At 42.7% G+C, this 16,949-nt stretch overlaps 1 protein-coding gene across 1 annotated transcript in view; it reads right to left on the bottom strand.

The window, feature by feature from the left end:
* The window catches only part of ANGPT1 (angiopoietin 1), a 468,377-nt gene that overhangs the window by 117,363 nt on the left and 334,065 nt on the right, over nucleotides 1-16,949 (bottom strand). The window contains exon 5 of the mRNA XM_089664458.1: nucleotides 656-783. Within this exon, the coding sequence (XP_089520584.1) occupies nucleotides 656-783 (128 nt within the window). The remainder of the gene's footprint in view (nucleotides 1-655; nucleotides 784-16,949) is intronic.

Below are 16,949 nucleotides of genomic sequence, written 5' to 3'. Positions count from 1 at the left end.
ACCACTTCCCTGCCAGCAGAATACAATGATCACTGCTGGTGGCTATCACCATGAAAAAAATCTGAGAAGTTGGTTGTACTGAAGTCGATTGATGGATTGACTTCAGTAGGAGCAGTCTGCCTTAGGTGGATTGAATCTTGGCCAGTCCCTGCTGAACCAGTCAAGATTTGCTCCATCTTTTGCCAGTTTTAGACTTTATTTCAGTCAAAACTGTTGTCTGTTATTAGGCAGGGTGGGAGAGAGTTAATGTCTTTAACTCATTTGTATGCCTTTCTGTGACCTTGTTGTTGGGATTCACTGTCACATGTTGTCCTGGTATCTCTTGCCACCAGCAGGTAAAGTGGACATCTAAAGTGTAACAATTGTCAGAAGAGGTGTAAAAGGGAAATCTCCCAAAGAATGCAACTGTTCCAATGACAACTATAAATAATGGGATATCCTCTAATTTCTTTCTTTACAATTTTTTATTGATTTTATTTATTCTAGGACAAGAAGTAAGGAAACATCTGTCTGGGGAAGACACCAACGGCAATACAAATGTCACAGAGGTTCTAACACTTTCTTGCTCTATCCAAAATTAAACAAAGATTCATCTACACATCCTACTTGAATACATGGTTGTACAGGTAATACATTGAAAAGTAGCAATCTTTACCTTTTTAGGTTCAGAAACGTTGTTGATATATATCGTGTACACCCCACTTTTGTTGAAGCCTGCATGGTACAGATCTGCACAGTCTCTGAAAGGTTTCTCTTCTTCTCTTTTTGCATTCTTTATGGAAACTGAAAGTATAATAGAAAGTCAAAAATAACTTTACTTTACAACAGGTCTCCTTTTTAATTCTTTCAGCCTAGGTACAACTGCTGGTTAATTTCAAAAACTACCCATTTTGGGTTATTATTTTCTTACTTGATCCTTTCATAATGTGACTTATTTTCAGTTCCATATTAGGATGATTTATTACACATACAGGCCTGTAAATGCTTTTTCTAGCGGTCCTCCTTATATTAGGGAATGTGATTAGGGTTACCTGCTCAGAGTATATGTAAACCCTAACAATGAACTTCTCTTATTTACTACCTGGTCTGTTCAAGTGGTTCTAAAGGCTGAAGGATTTTTACCTTCATGCACAGAATCCATGAAGGTAAAAAAGCTTCAGTGTGCAGTCGCCCCCCCCCCCCAGCTCCCCCTAATAATTACCTGAGCCTGATCATGATCCAGTGAAGTGCACAAGAGAAGCAGCTTTCCTGGCTCTCTCCCTCCTCATTGGCTCATACACAGCTGTGGGAACCATTGTCTAATGCTGCTGTCAATCACAGTCTGTGATGAGGGAGAGGGGGCGGGGCTTAACTGTGCTCTGTGTGTCTTATGAACACACAGAGCGGAGTGAACACGCACGAGTGCCCCCTTTGCAAGCTGCAAGCTATGGGAGCTCTCATGCTCACTCACTCCTGAGCAGGGGCGGACTGACCATTTGGAAACTCGGGCACTGCCCGAGGGCCCAGGGTCAGTAGGGGGCCTCATGAGATGCCCCTGGTACCTTTTTCATAGGCTTTTTTGAGTTTGGGCAAGGACACAGGGGCCCCATGATCCCCTATTGCCCGGGGGCCTCATGAGTTGTCAGTCCGCCCCTGCTCCTGAGTCCACTCTGTGTATCAATAAGACACACAGAGCGCAGCTCAGCCACCCCGGCATTGGGGAGGACCCTGGTGCTCTGGGGGAAACCGAGAAGAGGAGGATCAGGGCTGGTCTGTGTAAAGACAACGGAACAGAGCAGGTAATTATAACATGTTTGTTTGTTTTAATGTGTACCTTTAGTACCTTTAACCACTTGAGCTCCTGAGGATTTACCCCCCTTAATGACCAGGCCTCTTTTTGCTACTTGGCGCTGCACTAATTCAACTGATAATTGCGCGGTCATGCAATGCTGCACCCAAACGAAATTTACGTTCTTTTTTTCACACAAATAGAGCTTTCTTTCGGTGTAATTTGATCATCTGTGCGCTTTTTATTTTTCACGCTATAAACAAAAAAAGACCAAAAAGTTTGAAGAAAAACAATATTTTTTACTTTTCAGCTATAAAAAAAAATATAGTAAATTCAAAGTTGGTTATAAATTTAGGCCAAAATGTATTCTGCTACATGTTTTTGGTAAAAAAAATCCTAATAAGTGTATATTAATTGCTTTGTGTGGAAGTTATAGCGTCTAAAAACTATAGTATAAATACTGCAATTACGCCATTTTTCTGCTATACAGCGCTGCACTAGTTTAACGGACAATTGCGCGGTCATGCAATACGGTACATAAATGAAATTTACATCCTTTTTTTCCCCACAAATTGAGCTTTCTTTTGGTGGTATTTGATCGCCTGTGCGGTTTTTATTTTTTGCGCTATAAAAAAAAGGCTGACAATTTTGAGGAAAAAAAAACAATATTTTGGACTTTTTGCTATAAAACATGTCCAGTAAAAAAAAAATGCAAAAATCAAATTTAGTTATAAATTTCTGCCAAAATGCATTCTGCAACATGTCTTTGGTAAAATAAAACCCAATAAGTGTAAATTAATTGGTTTACGTAAAAGTTATAGCGTTTACAAATGATGGGAAAGATACTGGGATTTTTAATTTTTTTTTATACTAATAATGGCGGCGATCAGCGACATATGGCGGCGATCAGGGACTTATGGCGGCGATCAGCGACTTATGGCGGGACTGTGGCGGACATTTTGACACTGGGGGGGAACTGACTTGGGGTCACTGACATCCCCAGTGACACCAATACAGTGATCAGTGAAAAAAAACCCCACTGATACTGTACTAATGTCACTAGGGAGGAAGGGGTTAACATATTTAGAGTTTACTGTGTAAGGGGAGTGTTTTACTAGGGGGCGGGGGTGTGTGCTGGACGGGGGGAGGGAGGGGGGAGCTGATCGAGGGAGAGAAATTCTTCTCTCCCTCTGCAGCTTGTCGGCGAACTGTCACAGAGCAGGGCTGTGTGTAAACAATGCAGCTCTGCTCTGTGTCAGTGATAACAGATCATCGCGGGAAAACGGCCGCTAAAAACCGGCCGTGACCCGGCGGCTGACACCCGCTGCGGACACCCGCGGGACAGGCAGGGCGGGAGCGCGCCTCACGCGCGCCCCCTACCTGTTTTGCGGAGGTCCGTTTTAAAACGTTGTTTTGCCTACGAGCGCCGCCCTGCCGCCGTTTATAGGCGGTGGCTGGGTGGGAAGTGGTTAACTATACCATTAAAAGCATTTTGTTTCTGACAAGATTACCAGGTAAAAAAAAGGAAGAAAACCTGAGAAAATCAAAGTATTGGAGCTGCAAGTACAGAAAAATAAGTGCAAAAAATGATACAACACAATAGCAAAGTGAAAATATGACACAAAATACAACACTTCAATAAATATACACAAATATTTAAATCATTTTACATAAGTCTACCAACTGAAAAATGAAAATTGTGATGTAGTACAAAGTCCTTATTGATCCACTGAAATCACCGCATGAACAACATAACATTTGGCCCATCCAAACCTGATAGGCAATAGTGCTTGTGGTGAGTGTCAGTGTAGAACAGAGCATCAATCGACAAGCCCTTCGTCAATTAGAGACTGATATGATGGTGGGACACTCACCATAAGTGCTATTGGATGGGCCAACCATATCTGGTGAGTGCTACTAAATTATGGGAGGTTTTCCTCTGGAGCACGAGGTGATATTTGATTGTATTTTATTCAACCAAGTGGTGATTTTGGTGGATCAATAAGGACTTTGTACTTCATCACAATTTTCATTTTTTAGTTGGTGGACTTATGTCAAATGATTTAAATATTTGGGAATATTTATTGAAGCGGTATATTTTGTGTCTTATTTTCACTTTGCTATTGTGCTTTATAATTTTTTTTTAGCTGCTTTTATTTGTCATTGTTTCATGAGGTGATTATTGGATTAGTCACTATTAGGGCAGCTTCATGCTTACCCATTTTATGTACTCATTTATTTATTTAGCTGAGTGATTTCTTGTGCACTTTTTCAGGTGATAGGTTTTATATATATTCACATCACATTTGCAAGGCGAGTATATGATTTATATATTAATTTTGAAGACGGAAAAATAAGTGTTGATGTACTTGAAGTCCAATGTTTAGGCTGATAACACAGTAAATCAACCCCAATATCTCTACTGCATTTAAATCTTAACCTCCCTGTCGGTATTCCCGAGTGTAGCTCGGGGTAAAGTTTCAGTGCCACAAGCGGCAACCCCGAGCTACACTCGGGCTTACCCTGCAGCGCTGCTCCGGGATCTCTTCTCCACTTACCTTGTCCTGCGCTCCCGCGATGTCCCTCCTCATCAGACACTGAAAACAACAATTTTGCGTCTTTGCTCAGTAATGTGCGAACTTGGTGCTATATTTCAAATTTCAGTGTTTTTGGTTTGATTATATTATTGAATTAAATTTATTATTATATTATTATTTTTTATGATTATTTATTAAATTATAATTTATGATTTCGTGTTTCAAGTTTTATCCTACCCGGGATGTTTACTAGACTCTTGTTCGGACAGATTTCAATGAGTTATTCCTAAGAATTACAGGCCTACAATATAAAACGCCAAATTTCCATGCAAAATAATGGTACCGCTTTCAGCACCAAAAATATGAAATAATCATACCGCTAGGGAGGTTAAGCAGAATTGTCAGCTCTGCCTGAATTCTCCTCTGCTGGGCTACAGAACACCTCCCCCTCTCCTTATGTCCATACAATCCCATATTGCATAAGAGGGAGGTGTTCTAAAGTCCAGCAGGAGAGAATTGGGCAGGTCTGACAATCATTGCTTGGGATATTAATACAGTAGAGAGCACTGTTAGCTCACTACAGGATGTTAGGCACTCAATGAATTTCTGGCAGGCTTAGCAGGTATTTTTCTATACTTGCAGTGCTATTAAAGCTGAACTACAGGTATGATTTTTATTGCCAACTTATATTGGTCCAGATGGGCACAATGTATGTATGCATATCTCATACCTGAGGTTCCACTGGGAAAGCTAACAATAACTGTAGTAGTCAGCACTACTACAGTGAGCAATGCGATTTTATTGGTCCTGTGCCCAGACTACTTACTGACCACAGTGGGTCACTTGCTTGGGACTGCAGCCATTGACAGAATGCATGTTGTAGTTTTCAATTAATACAAGGGGTTCTCTGGTTTGGAAAAGGAGAGGAAGCATTTGCATTCATGAAAAACAATAATGGTGCTGACACAAGACCCAGACAATTGCAGCAATCAACGTAGTAGCACCACTAGTAAGCACTACAGTGATTGTTAGCTTTCATAGCTCAGGAATAAACTACGCATATTTCCATTGGTCCAAACTGGCCTAATGTAAGCATGCAATTACGATTATACCCAAGATCATAGTTCAGTTTTAGAGAGACAAACACGAGGAAATGTACACGTATTACAAAGATGTACTGAATGTTTTTTTATTTGGCCAGACATGCACTTTAAGTATTTATCTTGCGGAGTTCATGAAACTAAAAAAGCTGCTTCCTTAATTACTACTTCTGTGGTATAAAAATCTAATTAGGAAGTAATTGTTGGGCAAATAGCCCAGTATGGGATATTTTCCTCCTCAAATTATGCCTGGCCTTTAATTAGAAGGCCATCAAAACAATAATTATTTTGAATGAAATAGCTAATGATCATTAATAAAGCAATCCCAGCTGTGTTTTATTCTCAGGATACACACATTGGCACTTATATCTAAATCTCAATGTGGATGCAATTCATCTTAGGAATGGTTTGGATTGTGAAGGCAGGTGTGGGGTACATCTAATGACCAGTTTCCCAGGAGGTTGGGCAGACTTTACACATGACCAATGCCAACATAACTGTATTTAGTGGCTCATAAAGGACTGGCTTACTTTGACAGTGAGAACCTTTACTGATATATAATGACTTTACAGAAATCGCAAAACAGAACTCACATTCTAGCCCAAATGTTTTATTTGTACTTTTGAAAATTGTAGGACATGGGTTGTAGGCAAGGGTCACTTGGTTGTCCACTTTAAGGAAGGCTTCTTCTTTAAATCTTTCTAGGAAGGGGAATGTTTTAATTTCTTTCCTTGCAGGATCTTATATAAGCTTGTGATGGACATATGCATATACGTGAACGGATGGACTCTGTTCAACCGACCCCAGGAGTCCAATGTTGAAAAATGGCCTCAGTTCCCATACTGACCGCACCCACTGCTGCGTTTCGCCCCACCCCAGGCTTGGTGGGCTGAGCAAAATGCATCAGAGGGTGTGGCCAGTACTGCAGCCAAGGCCATTTTTCAAAATTGGACTCCTAAGGTCAGTTGGGCAGTGTCCATCCCTTCACTTGTATTGTCTGACACTGGAATCACTCTGACTCATGCTCCCTTCTTATCACTTGCCAGTGGGGTGATCCTTTTCCTTCCATCCATAGCTTGGAGCAGTGCCATAAGGTATACTTTTCATTGGGATGGAGCATGGCGCATAGCTTTACTTAGGCTGGCTGATGGAAACAGCAGAGCCAAGAGTAGGAGATGGTTTAAGGACTTCATTCTTTCTTTGCTACCCCTGGGCACTGACAGTAGAGCATCACAGAGAGAAACTGTTTTGCTAAATGGACAAGATGGCATTCATTTCAACTGTTCTGACAACTACTTCAAATTGAGTTGGACTGTGCTTGTGGCTGCTTCAAGTATTTGGAGTGAAATCTGGGTACTTCTTATGCTATGACGTGACATAGTACCCTGTTAAAGTGGCTCTTAATGCTGATGGTTTTTTACCTTTCTGCATTTTATGCATGAAGGTAAAAAAAAAACATTTCAGAGTGCAACTCCCCCCACTGCCTCCCCAATACTTACCTGAGCCTGATTGCAATCCAGCTCTGTGCACAATTGCCTCGGCTCTCCGAGGTCTCCCTCTCCTCATTGGCTGAGGCACAGCAGCAGAAGCCATTGGCTCCTGCTGCTGTCAATCACAGCCAGTGAGGAGGGATCTGGGGATGAGGCCAAGCCACGCTCTGTATGTCTTATGAACATACAGGGCTGGCTCAGGAGTGAGCACACACAAGTGCCCCCAGAGCAAGCAGCTTGCTCTGTGGGCACTTGGCAGCGGGGAGTGGCCAGGAGCCCTGGTGGAGGACCCAAGAAGAGGAGGATCAGGGCTGCTCTGTGCAAAACCTTTTCACAGAACAGGTAGGTATAACATGTCTGTTATATAAGAAAACAAATCTTTACAAACACTTTAAGCAAAGCTAGACTCTGCATCTCTTGAAGAACACACTTTGGGGGATAGGGTCCCAATGAACCAACTCTGTGCAAACCTGGTCGGGTTAGGGGATGATGGTGGATAAGGGAGAGGAGCCCTATCCTGTACCCTGTGAAGACATCGGGCCTGACACATGAAGTGTCCCCTTCTTTTAATGACAGGCAATGACGCTATATTAGTATAGGGAGGTGAGCTTGCAACACTATGAAGCAACCCAATTGCAAAGGTTAATATTACTGAATCAGTGCAGCTCTTCCATCTAAGCACCTGGCTACACATTTAGCTCACCATAAATGGAGATCGTCTAGATCAGGGGTCCTCAAACTATTTAAACAGGGCCCAGTTCATGGACCTTCACACTGTTGGGGAGCCAGACTATAGTTTGAAAAAAATATGAACAAATTCTATACACACCGCACATATTTTATTTGTAGTGCAAAAAAAACAGGAAAAAAACCAATACAATATTTAAAATGCACTGTACTCTGTAATGCACTGGACGCCACAATGCACTATACTCTGTAATACACTGAACACCGCAATGCATTGTACTCTGTAATGCACTGGACACCGTAATGCACTGTACTCTGTAACGCACTGGACACCGTAATGCACTGTACTCTGTAACGCAGTGGACACCGCAATGCACTGTACTCTGTAATGCACTGGACACTGCCATGCACTGTACACTGTAACGCAGTGGACACCGCAATGCACTGTGCTCTGTAATGCACTGGACACCACAATGCACTTTACACTATAACGCACTGGACACTAAAATGCACTGTACACTTTAAAGCACTGTACACCGCAAAGCACTGTACTCTGTAACGCACTGTACACTGTAATGCACTGGACATCGCAATGCACTGTACACTGTAATGCACTGGACACCACAATGCACTGTACACTGTAATGCACTGGACATCGCAATGCACTGTACACTGTAATGCACTGGACATCGTAATGCACTGTACACTGTAATGCATTGGACACCACAATGCACTGTACACTGTAATGCACTGGACATCGCAATGCACTGCACCTTGTGGCCAAAGACCCAGCGAGCAGCCTAGGAATTTGCAGGCCGGTGCCAGGTTTTTGTTTTTTTTTTTCCGATTTTTTTTTTCTTTTTCGGCTGGCGGTGGATGAGAATAGTTTCATCTAGGGTCTGAAGAGGTACACCAAAGGGGACTCCTTAAAGAGGCTGTTGTTGATTCTTGGACCACAGTCTGTACAGTGTTCTGCTAAGAAGTTGTCCTCAAGTTTTACAGTTCCCTTGGCATCCCATATACCACTAGACCCCATCCAAGCTGTTAACCCTTAATGAAAAACCAACAAAACCAAGATCAAGGACTGTTTTACTGACTCTGGGAGAAAATGGGAAAAATGTGTGTTGCTTGGCTGTGCAGAGCTTAAGGGGGACCCAAAAATCCAGCGGTCCTCCAGAGGGTAGTGCTATATATACATTATAAGGTGAAGCCAAACTCCCTAAGTATATCAACCTTAAATAGCATGGTATTTGGGTACTTGTAGTACTTGTAGTGTACTGTGATCTGTATTCAGAGTTATGTTATTTCAAAATCAACTCAGAGCAAGCGTGCCCAAAATATGTTGCATTTAAGATGGGACCCTACTAGGCATTTATCCAGTGACCGTATGCTCTCACAATATAATGGTACAAAAATAATGCTTTGGGGCGTTATGACATTCTACATTTTTCCAAACTACTCCCCCATGATCAATAGGGGAATAAACCATGAGATACACCCAAGGCTAGTCATAAATACATAGATTTCAGCTCACAGGTTGAACAAGAGAAGTCAAAGAGATTCCCTATTTCACGGCCCACTGTTGCAACTGAAAGGATGTGGCCATATTTCAAACAACATTTTTCCACCTGGCTCTTTTGATTGTTCAAAGTTTGTTGACAGGTCCATGTACAACTCCGATTTCAGCCAATTCAGCAGGATTCAGTGAAAATGTGAGCAGCGCATGACCAATTTAAGTCTCTGTTGCATTCACTCCCCTCTTATTTGTGTTACAAGCTCATAAACTACTTTATTACTGCAGGATTGTGAAAAGGGTAAAGGATGAGATATCATGTTTATTCCATAAAACAAAAAAAAATATAGTCCAGTATAATTATACTAACCACGATCACCAACTTTAAAAACTACACACTGTTTTTTAAAACACAAGCACAATAAAAAAAACAGCCTCATATTTCAACATGTCTCCACATACATACACTGCTCAAAAAAATTAAAGGAACACTTTGAAAACACATCAGATGGGGAAAAATCTCATGCTGGATATCTATGCTGATACGGACTGGGTAATGAGTTAGGAACATAAAGATGCCCCATCGTTTGATGGAAATGAAAATTATCAACCTACAGAGGACAGAATTCAAAGACACCCTGAAAATCAAAGTGAAAAAATGATGCAGCAGGCTAGTCCATTTTGCTGAAATTTCCTTGCAGCAACTCAAAATGGTATTCAGTAGTTTGTATGCCCCCCATGTGCTTGTATGCATGCCTGACAATGTCAGGGCATGCTCCTAATCAGATGACGGATGGTGTCCTGGGGTATTTCCTCACAGATCTGGGCCAGGCCATCACTGAGCTCCTGGACAGTCTGAGGTGCAACCTGGAGGCATTGGATGGACCGAAATATGATATCCCAGAGGTGTTCTAGTGGATTTAGGTCAGTTGAGCGTGGGGGCCATTCACTGGTATCAATTCCTTCATTCTCCAGGAACTGCCTGCATACTCTTGCCATATGAGGCATTGACGTGCACCAGGAGGAACCCAGGACGCACTGCACCAGCAGGGTCCAGAGATTTCATCCCGATACCTAATGGCAGTCAGGGTGCAATTTTCTAGCCTGTAGAGGTCTGTACGTCCCTCCATGGATATGCCTCCCCAGACCATCACTCACCCACCACCAAAACAGTCATGCCAAACAATGTTACAGGCAACATAACATTCTCCACGGCTTCTCCAGACCCTTTCACATCTGTCACATGTGCTCAAGGTGAACCTGCTCTCATCTGTGAAAAGCACAAGACACCAGTGGTGGACCTGCCGATTCTGGTGTTCAATGGCAAATGCCAATTGAGCTCTATGGTGTGGGGCAGTGAGCACAGGGCCCACTAGAGAATGTCGGGCTCTCAGGCCACCCTCATGAAGTCTGTTTCTGATTGTTTGGTCAGAGAAATTCACACCAGTGGCCTGCTGGAGGTCATTTTGTAGGGCTCTGGCAGTGCTCATCCTGTTCCTCTTTGCACAAAGGAGCAGATACTGTTCCTGCTGATGGGTTAGGGCCCTTCTATGGCCCTGTCCAGCTCTCCTAGAGTAACTGTCTGTCTCCTGGAATCTCCTCCATGCTCTTGAGACTGTGATGGGAGACACAGCAAACTTTCTGGCAATGGCATGTATTGATGTGCCATCCTGTAGGAGTTGGACTGCCTGTCTGTAGGGTCCTACCTGATAGAGAATGAAGTGGGATCCGATCGGTGGTGAAATGTTTCTGAGGTAAATGCCTCATGGCAGGGTGATTCTGGAGGGTCTCACTGCGCTATCCTTAATTAACATACAATGCAGGAGTGGTGAGCTATTCCTCAAAGGAGAGGGTCTACCTGCAGTTTGCTCTTGGCTGAGCATCCTATACAGAGGCTTCATTGCTGGTTCCTATGTCCAGATGAGATGTTTACCAGTAGATGTCTGGTGAGTTTACATCTAACAAAGGTGGTGGATTCCCCACTGGATCACTTCACAGTGTTTTACCATGATTGCCGTACTCATATTCTCACGGACAATTTTTAGTTCTTACTTCACTGACATATTAAATGGACTTTATTTATTCCCACCTTATATACTGCACTTTACTTTTCCACACTTATTGAATGATTTATTGATATTTATATGTTCCTTCATATGCTGCACTTGACTGTTTTGTTGTTTTTTTTGTCGCTATATGTCAGATTGCCATTGCACTTTATTATTTCACTACAATATCATTCATTTATTTTAGCGCTGCACTTTTTATATGTTATTATAATTGTAGCACCCTCCTAGTTTAGCTAGGGGGAGCTAAACTGTAATGGCTAGTTAGGAGCTGATTAGCAGCTCATGTGAGATAGTCAGAAGGGTCAAATTCTGGTCAGGACTAAGAGACTCTGCAGGCCAGCCCCTCTGGAATTTCCCCCTGCTCTGAGGCTTCCAGAGGAGGGCCTTGGAAGCAGTGGGTGGATTTGATGATTGGTTGGTTGCACTTTTGAGGGACCTCAGCCAATACCAACAGGAGACTTGGCAAGGGACTGGACTCTCTTAAAAATGTTGGAACCTGCTCAGTAGCAGGAGTGTGGTGGTGGGAGAGGCGTGAGAAGCAGGAAAATGTGAGGCTGGAGGAGGAAGGCTGCCAGGAGGCCCAGTGGGATGGGGCCTGCCTGCGAGCCTGGCACTAGAAAGGATGAAAACTCAGAACTCACCTTCCCCCTGAGAGAGGACCACCTGTATTGAAGGAAAAAAGCAGCCCAGCTGGCCTGGAAGCAGCAGCCATTCCGCATGCAGTACAGGAAAGGATCTGAGTGAGTACACCTGCACCCCCTGGGCAGATAGGGGAAGGAGCACTCTGGTGGGAAACCAGATTAGCCCTCTGCTAGTGACTGTGCACCTTATTTAAGGGATCAGGAGCCAAACCCCCTGCTCAGGAAGAAAACCTTTAGATTGCTGGGTGAAGAGGAGTTCATCTAGAGTCTGAGGTAATACAACTGAAGCTGCTGGCTAGCACTCCAACAGAGCCTGTGTGTCAGAGAGAAGAAGCTGTGAATAGTTCCAGGAAGTTTGTTCTCAGACTTCAGTTCCCTTGGGCATCCTATACACCCCTATACCCTATCCAAGTTTGACCTCCTCAATAAAACCACAAAACCAATGCTCAAGGCCTGATTTCTGACTGTGGATGAAAGCTGTGTGAAAAATATTGACTGACTGCTAATTGAGGACTATAGTGGGACCTAAGATTCATCAGCAGTCCCTAAGTGGATAGTGCTACATATTCAAAAAGTGCCTCCTTGTTATCTATATTCTCAGGAGTTGCCAGAATTCTGGAAAATACTGATGGGCAAGCACCATCTGAATATACCAACAGCGCAAGTGGACAAGCCATCAAAGTACACTCACTGGCGACTTTATTAGATACAGCTGTTCAACTTTTTGCTAACACAAATTGCTAATTAGCCAATCACATGGCAGCAACTCAATGTATTTAGGCATCTAGACGTGGTGATGACGACTTTCTGAAGTTCAAACCGAGCATCAGAATGGGAAAGAAAGAGGATTTCAGCAATTTTGAACATGGCATGGTTGTTTATTTAAAAATTTGCTGATCTACTGGGATTTTCATGCACAACCATCTCTAGGGTTTACAGACAATGGTCCGAAAAAGAGAAAATATCCAATGAGTGGCAGTTTTGTGGACAAAAATTCCTCAGAGGAGAATGGGTAGACCTATTGAAATGATAGAAAGGAAACAATAACTGATGTCAATATGGACCAAAATCTCTGAGTTATGCTTCCAACATCTTGTTAAATCTATGCCATGAAGAATTAAGGCAGTTATGAAGGCAAAGGGGGGGGGGGGGTCCAACCTGATACTAGCAAGGCCTACCTAATAAAGTAACTGACATGAAATATGAACAAAGCATATCCTTCTATAGTGTGTACTTAGTGTCATTTTTATCTGCTGCCCCATTCACTTCTGGCAAGTTTTCCTTACACCAAGAGGAAAAAGGTGACGGGGAGGGACCTCCAGCACACCACCTATGAGTGACAGCCTCATCTCTGTTCCTGTGTGCTGTGTGAAGGGGGTGTGTCCCTTCTCTCTAATCAGCTCTCCTTAATGAGTTTAACTCAGCTCTCTGCCCCTGCTTTCTAAAGCTCAGACAAGCTGTTTACATTTTGCACTCTGAATTAATGCAGAGAAGAGAAGACTGCTAATAAACGAGTACAACTTATGTAGGAGGATTTGTTTCATCTCTGTGTATCACCTGAGGCCAGTCACTTCACTGGGTATATGTGAGGCTTTGCAACCACTCTGAATAATGAGTTACTTGCATAGTCACCTGCCACTGAGTCTTAAAGAAGACTCAACCTTTCACTTAAATTTTTCATAAAGAAATCCACTATCCCACTGTTTTGGGAACTAAAAAATTGAAAAGCAAAGGTGAATCTTCATATCAGGGACACAAACAGCACCACATTCTGTAAAACTTGATAAAAAACATTCCTGGGATTTTGATTTCACCTGTCATGATACTGCTACCCTGCTCAAAAGATATCACCCAAAGCCCCTGTGCCCTGGATTAAATTGTTAACAAGAACTCCATCCATGCACTTTTTGTGTGATAACTCGGACAGGTATGAAGACATGTAATTATAGCCCTATAACTCTACAGTGTGTTCAAAAGTAAAAAAAAAAAAAAAAGAAAATATATTCAGCATTTTGCTTTAAAAATATCTACTTTCAAGATCAAATTTCTTATGAAACTAAAACACAACATGCTACATATTAAAAAGCTATACTTAGCTACATGAATGTTCCCACTGCTTGGAAGAACTATATACTTAAAACTTTCACATGGGTCACTGGGACCCTAGATCAATAGAGAAGGATTATCTTATGCTACAATTATTTGTTTCTCAGTCATTTACATTTACTGCAAAGGCAAAAGGGAATTGATTACATGCAGTCATTTTGTGAACTTAAAGTGGTGCTCCAGTCAAACCTAAGAAAATAAGTCAGCAGCTACAAAAACTGTAGCTGCTGATTTTTTAAAAAACAGACACTCATCTGTCCCACAATCCAGTGGTGCAATCACCGCAGCTGGTTTCACCGTCCGTCTTCTCTCCCCCGTGCCGGCATCTTAAGTGTGAGCACCTGGCTGTGACAGCCTGCGGTTTCACAGCCAGGTTCCCACTGCGCATGCGCTAGTAGCACTGCACCTTGTGACTGGTCCCATAGTCTTCTGGGACCTGTCACGTGTTCCAGAAGACTGCAGGGAGGGAGAAGGGGAGGACAACTTCCACTTCCAATTGCCTAAGCAATCGTAGCGGAAGTGGGGCGGGTACCTGTCAAAATCGGTTTGTGTTCCCCCCCACCTGCTCCCCAAATGTGCCAGTTCCTCATTGGGAGCAGAGGACCAGTACTTAAAGCAGAACTTCCTGTGATGGGAGTGACTTTTGGGGGTGGGGGGACCCCTGTATCATCTTCCCAAATCCCTCTTATGTCTAAGGCACCCTGTGCCTGTTAGGGGGTACAGGGTGAAATGTTCTAATATGCGTGTGGGGGTTGTCCATTGTTCACTGCCATGTGGTTGGTCCATTGTTCACTGCCATGTGGTTGGTCCATTGTTCATTGTTCACTGCCATGTGCTGCATCCCATTGTTCTGTGTCTTGGTTTGGTGGGGGGTGTTTCCTGTAGCCCTTCCCCCTGCTGGGAGGGCCTGGGGATGTGTTTCCTGTTCCTGGTTGTATTTCCCTGCCCTGTGTATATAACTTGTGTTTGTGTTAAAATAAAGGAGTTGACTTCCTGTCTTAAGAAGAGTCTGGTGCTGTCTTATTTCCTACATGATTGGCGGTGGTGTCCGGGGATTTGTGTTCAGACAGGGAAGCTGGTGTATAACGGAAATACCCAAGTGCGGTCTGGGTTTGTTCCGTTACACTTCCCCTTTTTGGGTGGAACTCCACTTTAAATACCACGTTCTATCCACAAAAATTACTATGGGTTCAATTTATGAATGTTTTCACCCAAGATCCACCAATTTTATGATTAATTCTTGTGTGTAAAATAGATGAAAGTTGTGTAAATGTTTGATAAAACATTGATAAAAAGGCCCTTATGACTTCCACTACAGGAAAATATTAGTTAATGTGTCTGTAGAACCCACCATAGCCCTGATTTAAAAAGCATAAGTTTTTTATTAGAGTTTGTTGGTACATATCAATCTTTTTAACAGTCATATACAACCTTTATTAAATCTTTATTGCTACCTGTGGGATATATTTTCATTACCAGTCCACATGACACCCTATATATGCAGCATGATGTCACAAGAAGAGAGGGCATTGCTTACAAAACCTGGTAAAGATTCTAAATAGCCTCTACTCTTTCAAAAGCTGGTCATGCACTACTAGTAGAAAAGTTTAATTTTAAGAACAATCATTGGGAGTATATAAACGTTAGTGGGGTCAAATCCACTTTCATTTTTGACCTCAGTGATGAATAAATTCAAAGAAGCAAGATGGAAATTTTTTAGCAAACAAACACATTTTAAACAGTGTATATATAGTATTCATTAAGGAAAGTCCATTCATTCCAAAATGTAACATTAAAGTGGTTCTAAAGGCAGAAGGCTTTTTTTTACCCTAATGTAATCTCTTCAGGTAAAAAAACCTTCTGTGTGCAGCCTCCCCTTACACTTACCTGAGCCGATCTCGATCCAGTGCTGTGACTGAGAGCAGCACTGCTGTTCTCTTTCGTCACTGGAAATGGAGGAAGCAGCAGGAGCCACTGGCTGTCAATCACAGCCAGTGAAGAGAGAGTGGGGGTGGGATCGAGCTGCATTACATGTGTCAATGGACACATAGAGTGTGGCTTGGGATCGAGCTTTCACGAGTACCTCCATAGCAAGCTGCTTGCTACTGAGCACTCAGAAGGGGGAAGGAGGATCAACCGGGGACCCGAGAAGATCGGTGCTCCTCTGTGCAAAACCATTGCATAGGGCAGGTAGGTATAAAATGTTTGTTATTTAAAAAAAAATCGCTTTACAATCACTATTAATATTTTGAAGTTCTTTTGAGAAACATTCAAGTCACTTCAAGTCACTTAAGTCATTAAATGTACTGATAATTTTTGTACTTTCATTTTGTTCATACATAAGATTTGTATGTTCGTATGAACCTTCATTCCAAAACCTACTAGTGTATGGCCAGCTTAAAGTGGAGCTCTATCCAAAAGGGGAAGCTCCGATTGTTTGCACCCTCCACCTCCCCTCTGGGACATTTGGCACTTTTTGGGGGGAAGCAGGTACCTGGTTTTTGAGGTTCAGTTCATCATGGCAAACTGAGCCTGAAGTTTTGACCCCCTCTTTCCCCCGCAGTCTTCTGGGACACTTCACAGGTTCCAAAAGACTACGGGACCATTCACAAGACGCAGTGCAACATGCGCACGTGCAGTAGGAGGCCGGCTGTGAAGCCTAAAGGCTTCACTTCCAGTTTCCCTTACTTGCTATGCTGGTGTTGGGAACCCAGAGGCTAATAAAGAACTAGCCTGGGTGAGGATAGTGCTGGACCCCTGGACAGGTAAGTATCCTTATATTAAAAGTCAGCAGCAATAGTATTTGCAGCTGCTGACTTTTAATTTTTTTGGGGGAGCCTGGAGCTCCTCTTTAAGCATTTTGCCATTAGTCTGATCGTCCATTTGAGTCCACAGGGCTGTTTTACAAGCTATGAAGTAAAGAAACCTGATGTAAATATGAAGCAACAGTCTACTAGGCCATTCAAATTTCTCACTTTCTTTGAAAGATGAAGCCAACGGGTTGCTCTGGACAACAGTTCCACATTTGCTTCACTTTT

This window comes from Staurois parvus, unplaced genomic scaffold (assembly GCF_062004578.1).
Source record: "Staurois parvus isolate SC_StPar_1 unplaced genomic scaffold, SC_StPar_1.0 ptg000047l, whole genome shotgun sequence".
Classification (NCBI taxonomy): Eukaryota; Metazoa; Chordata; class Amphibia; order Anura; family Ranidae; genus Staurois; species Staurois parvus.
This window is presented reverse-complemented; position numbering and strand designations above follow the sequence as displayed.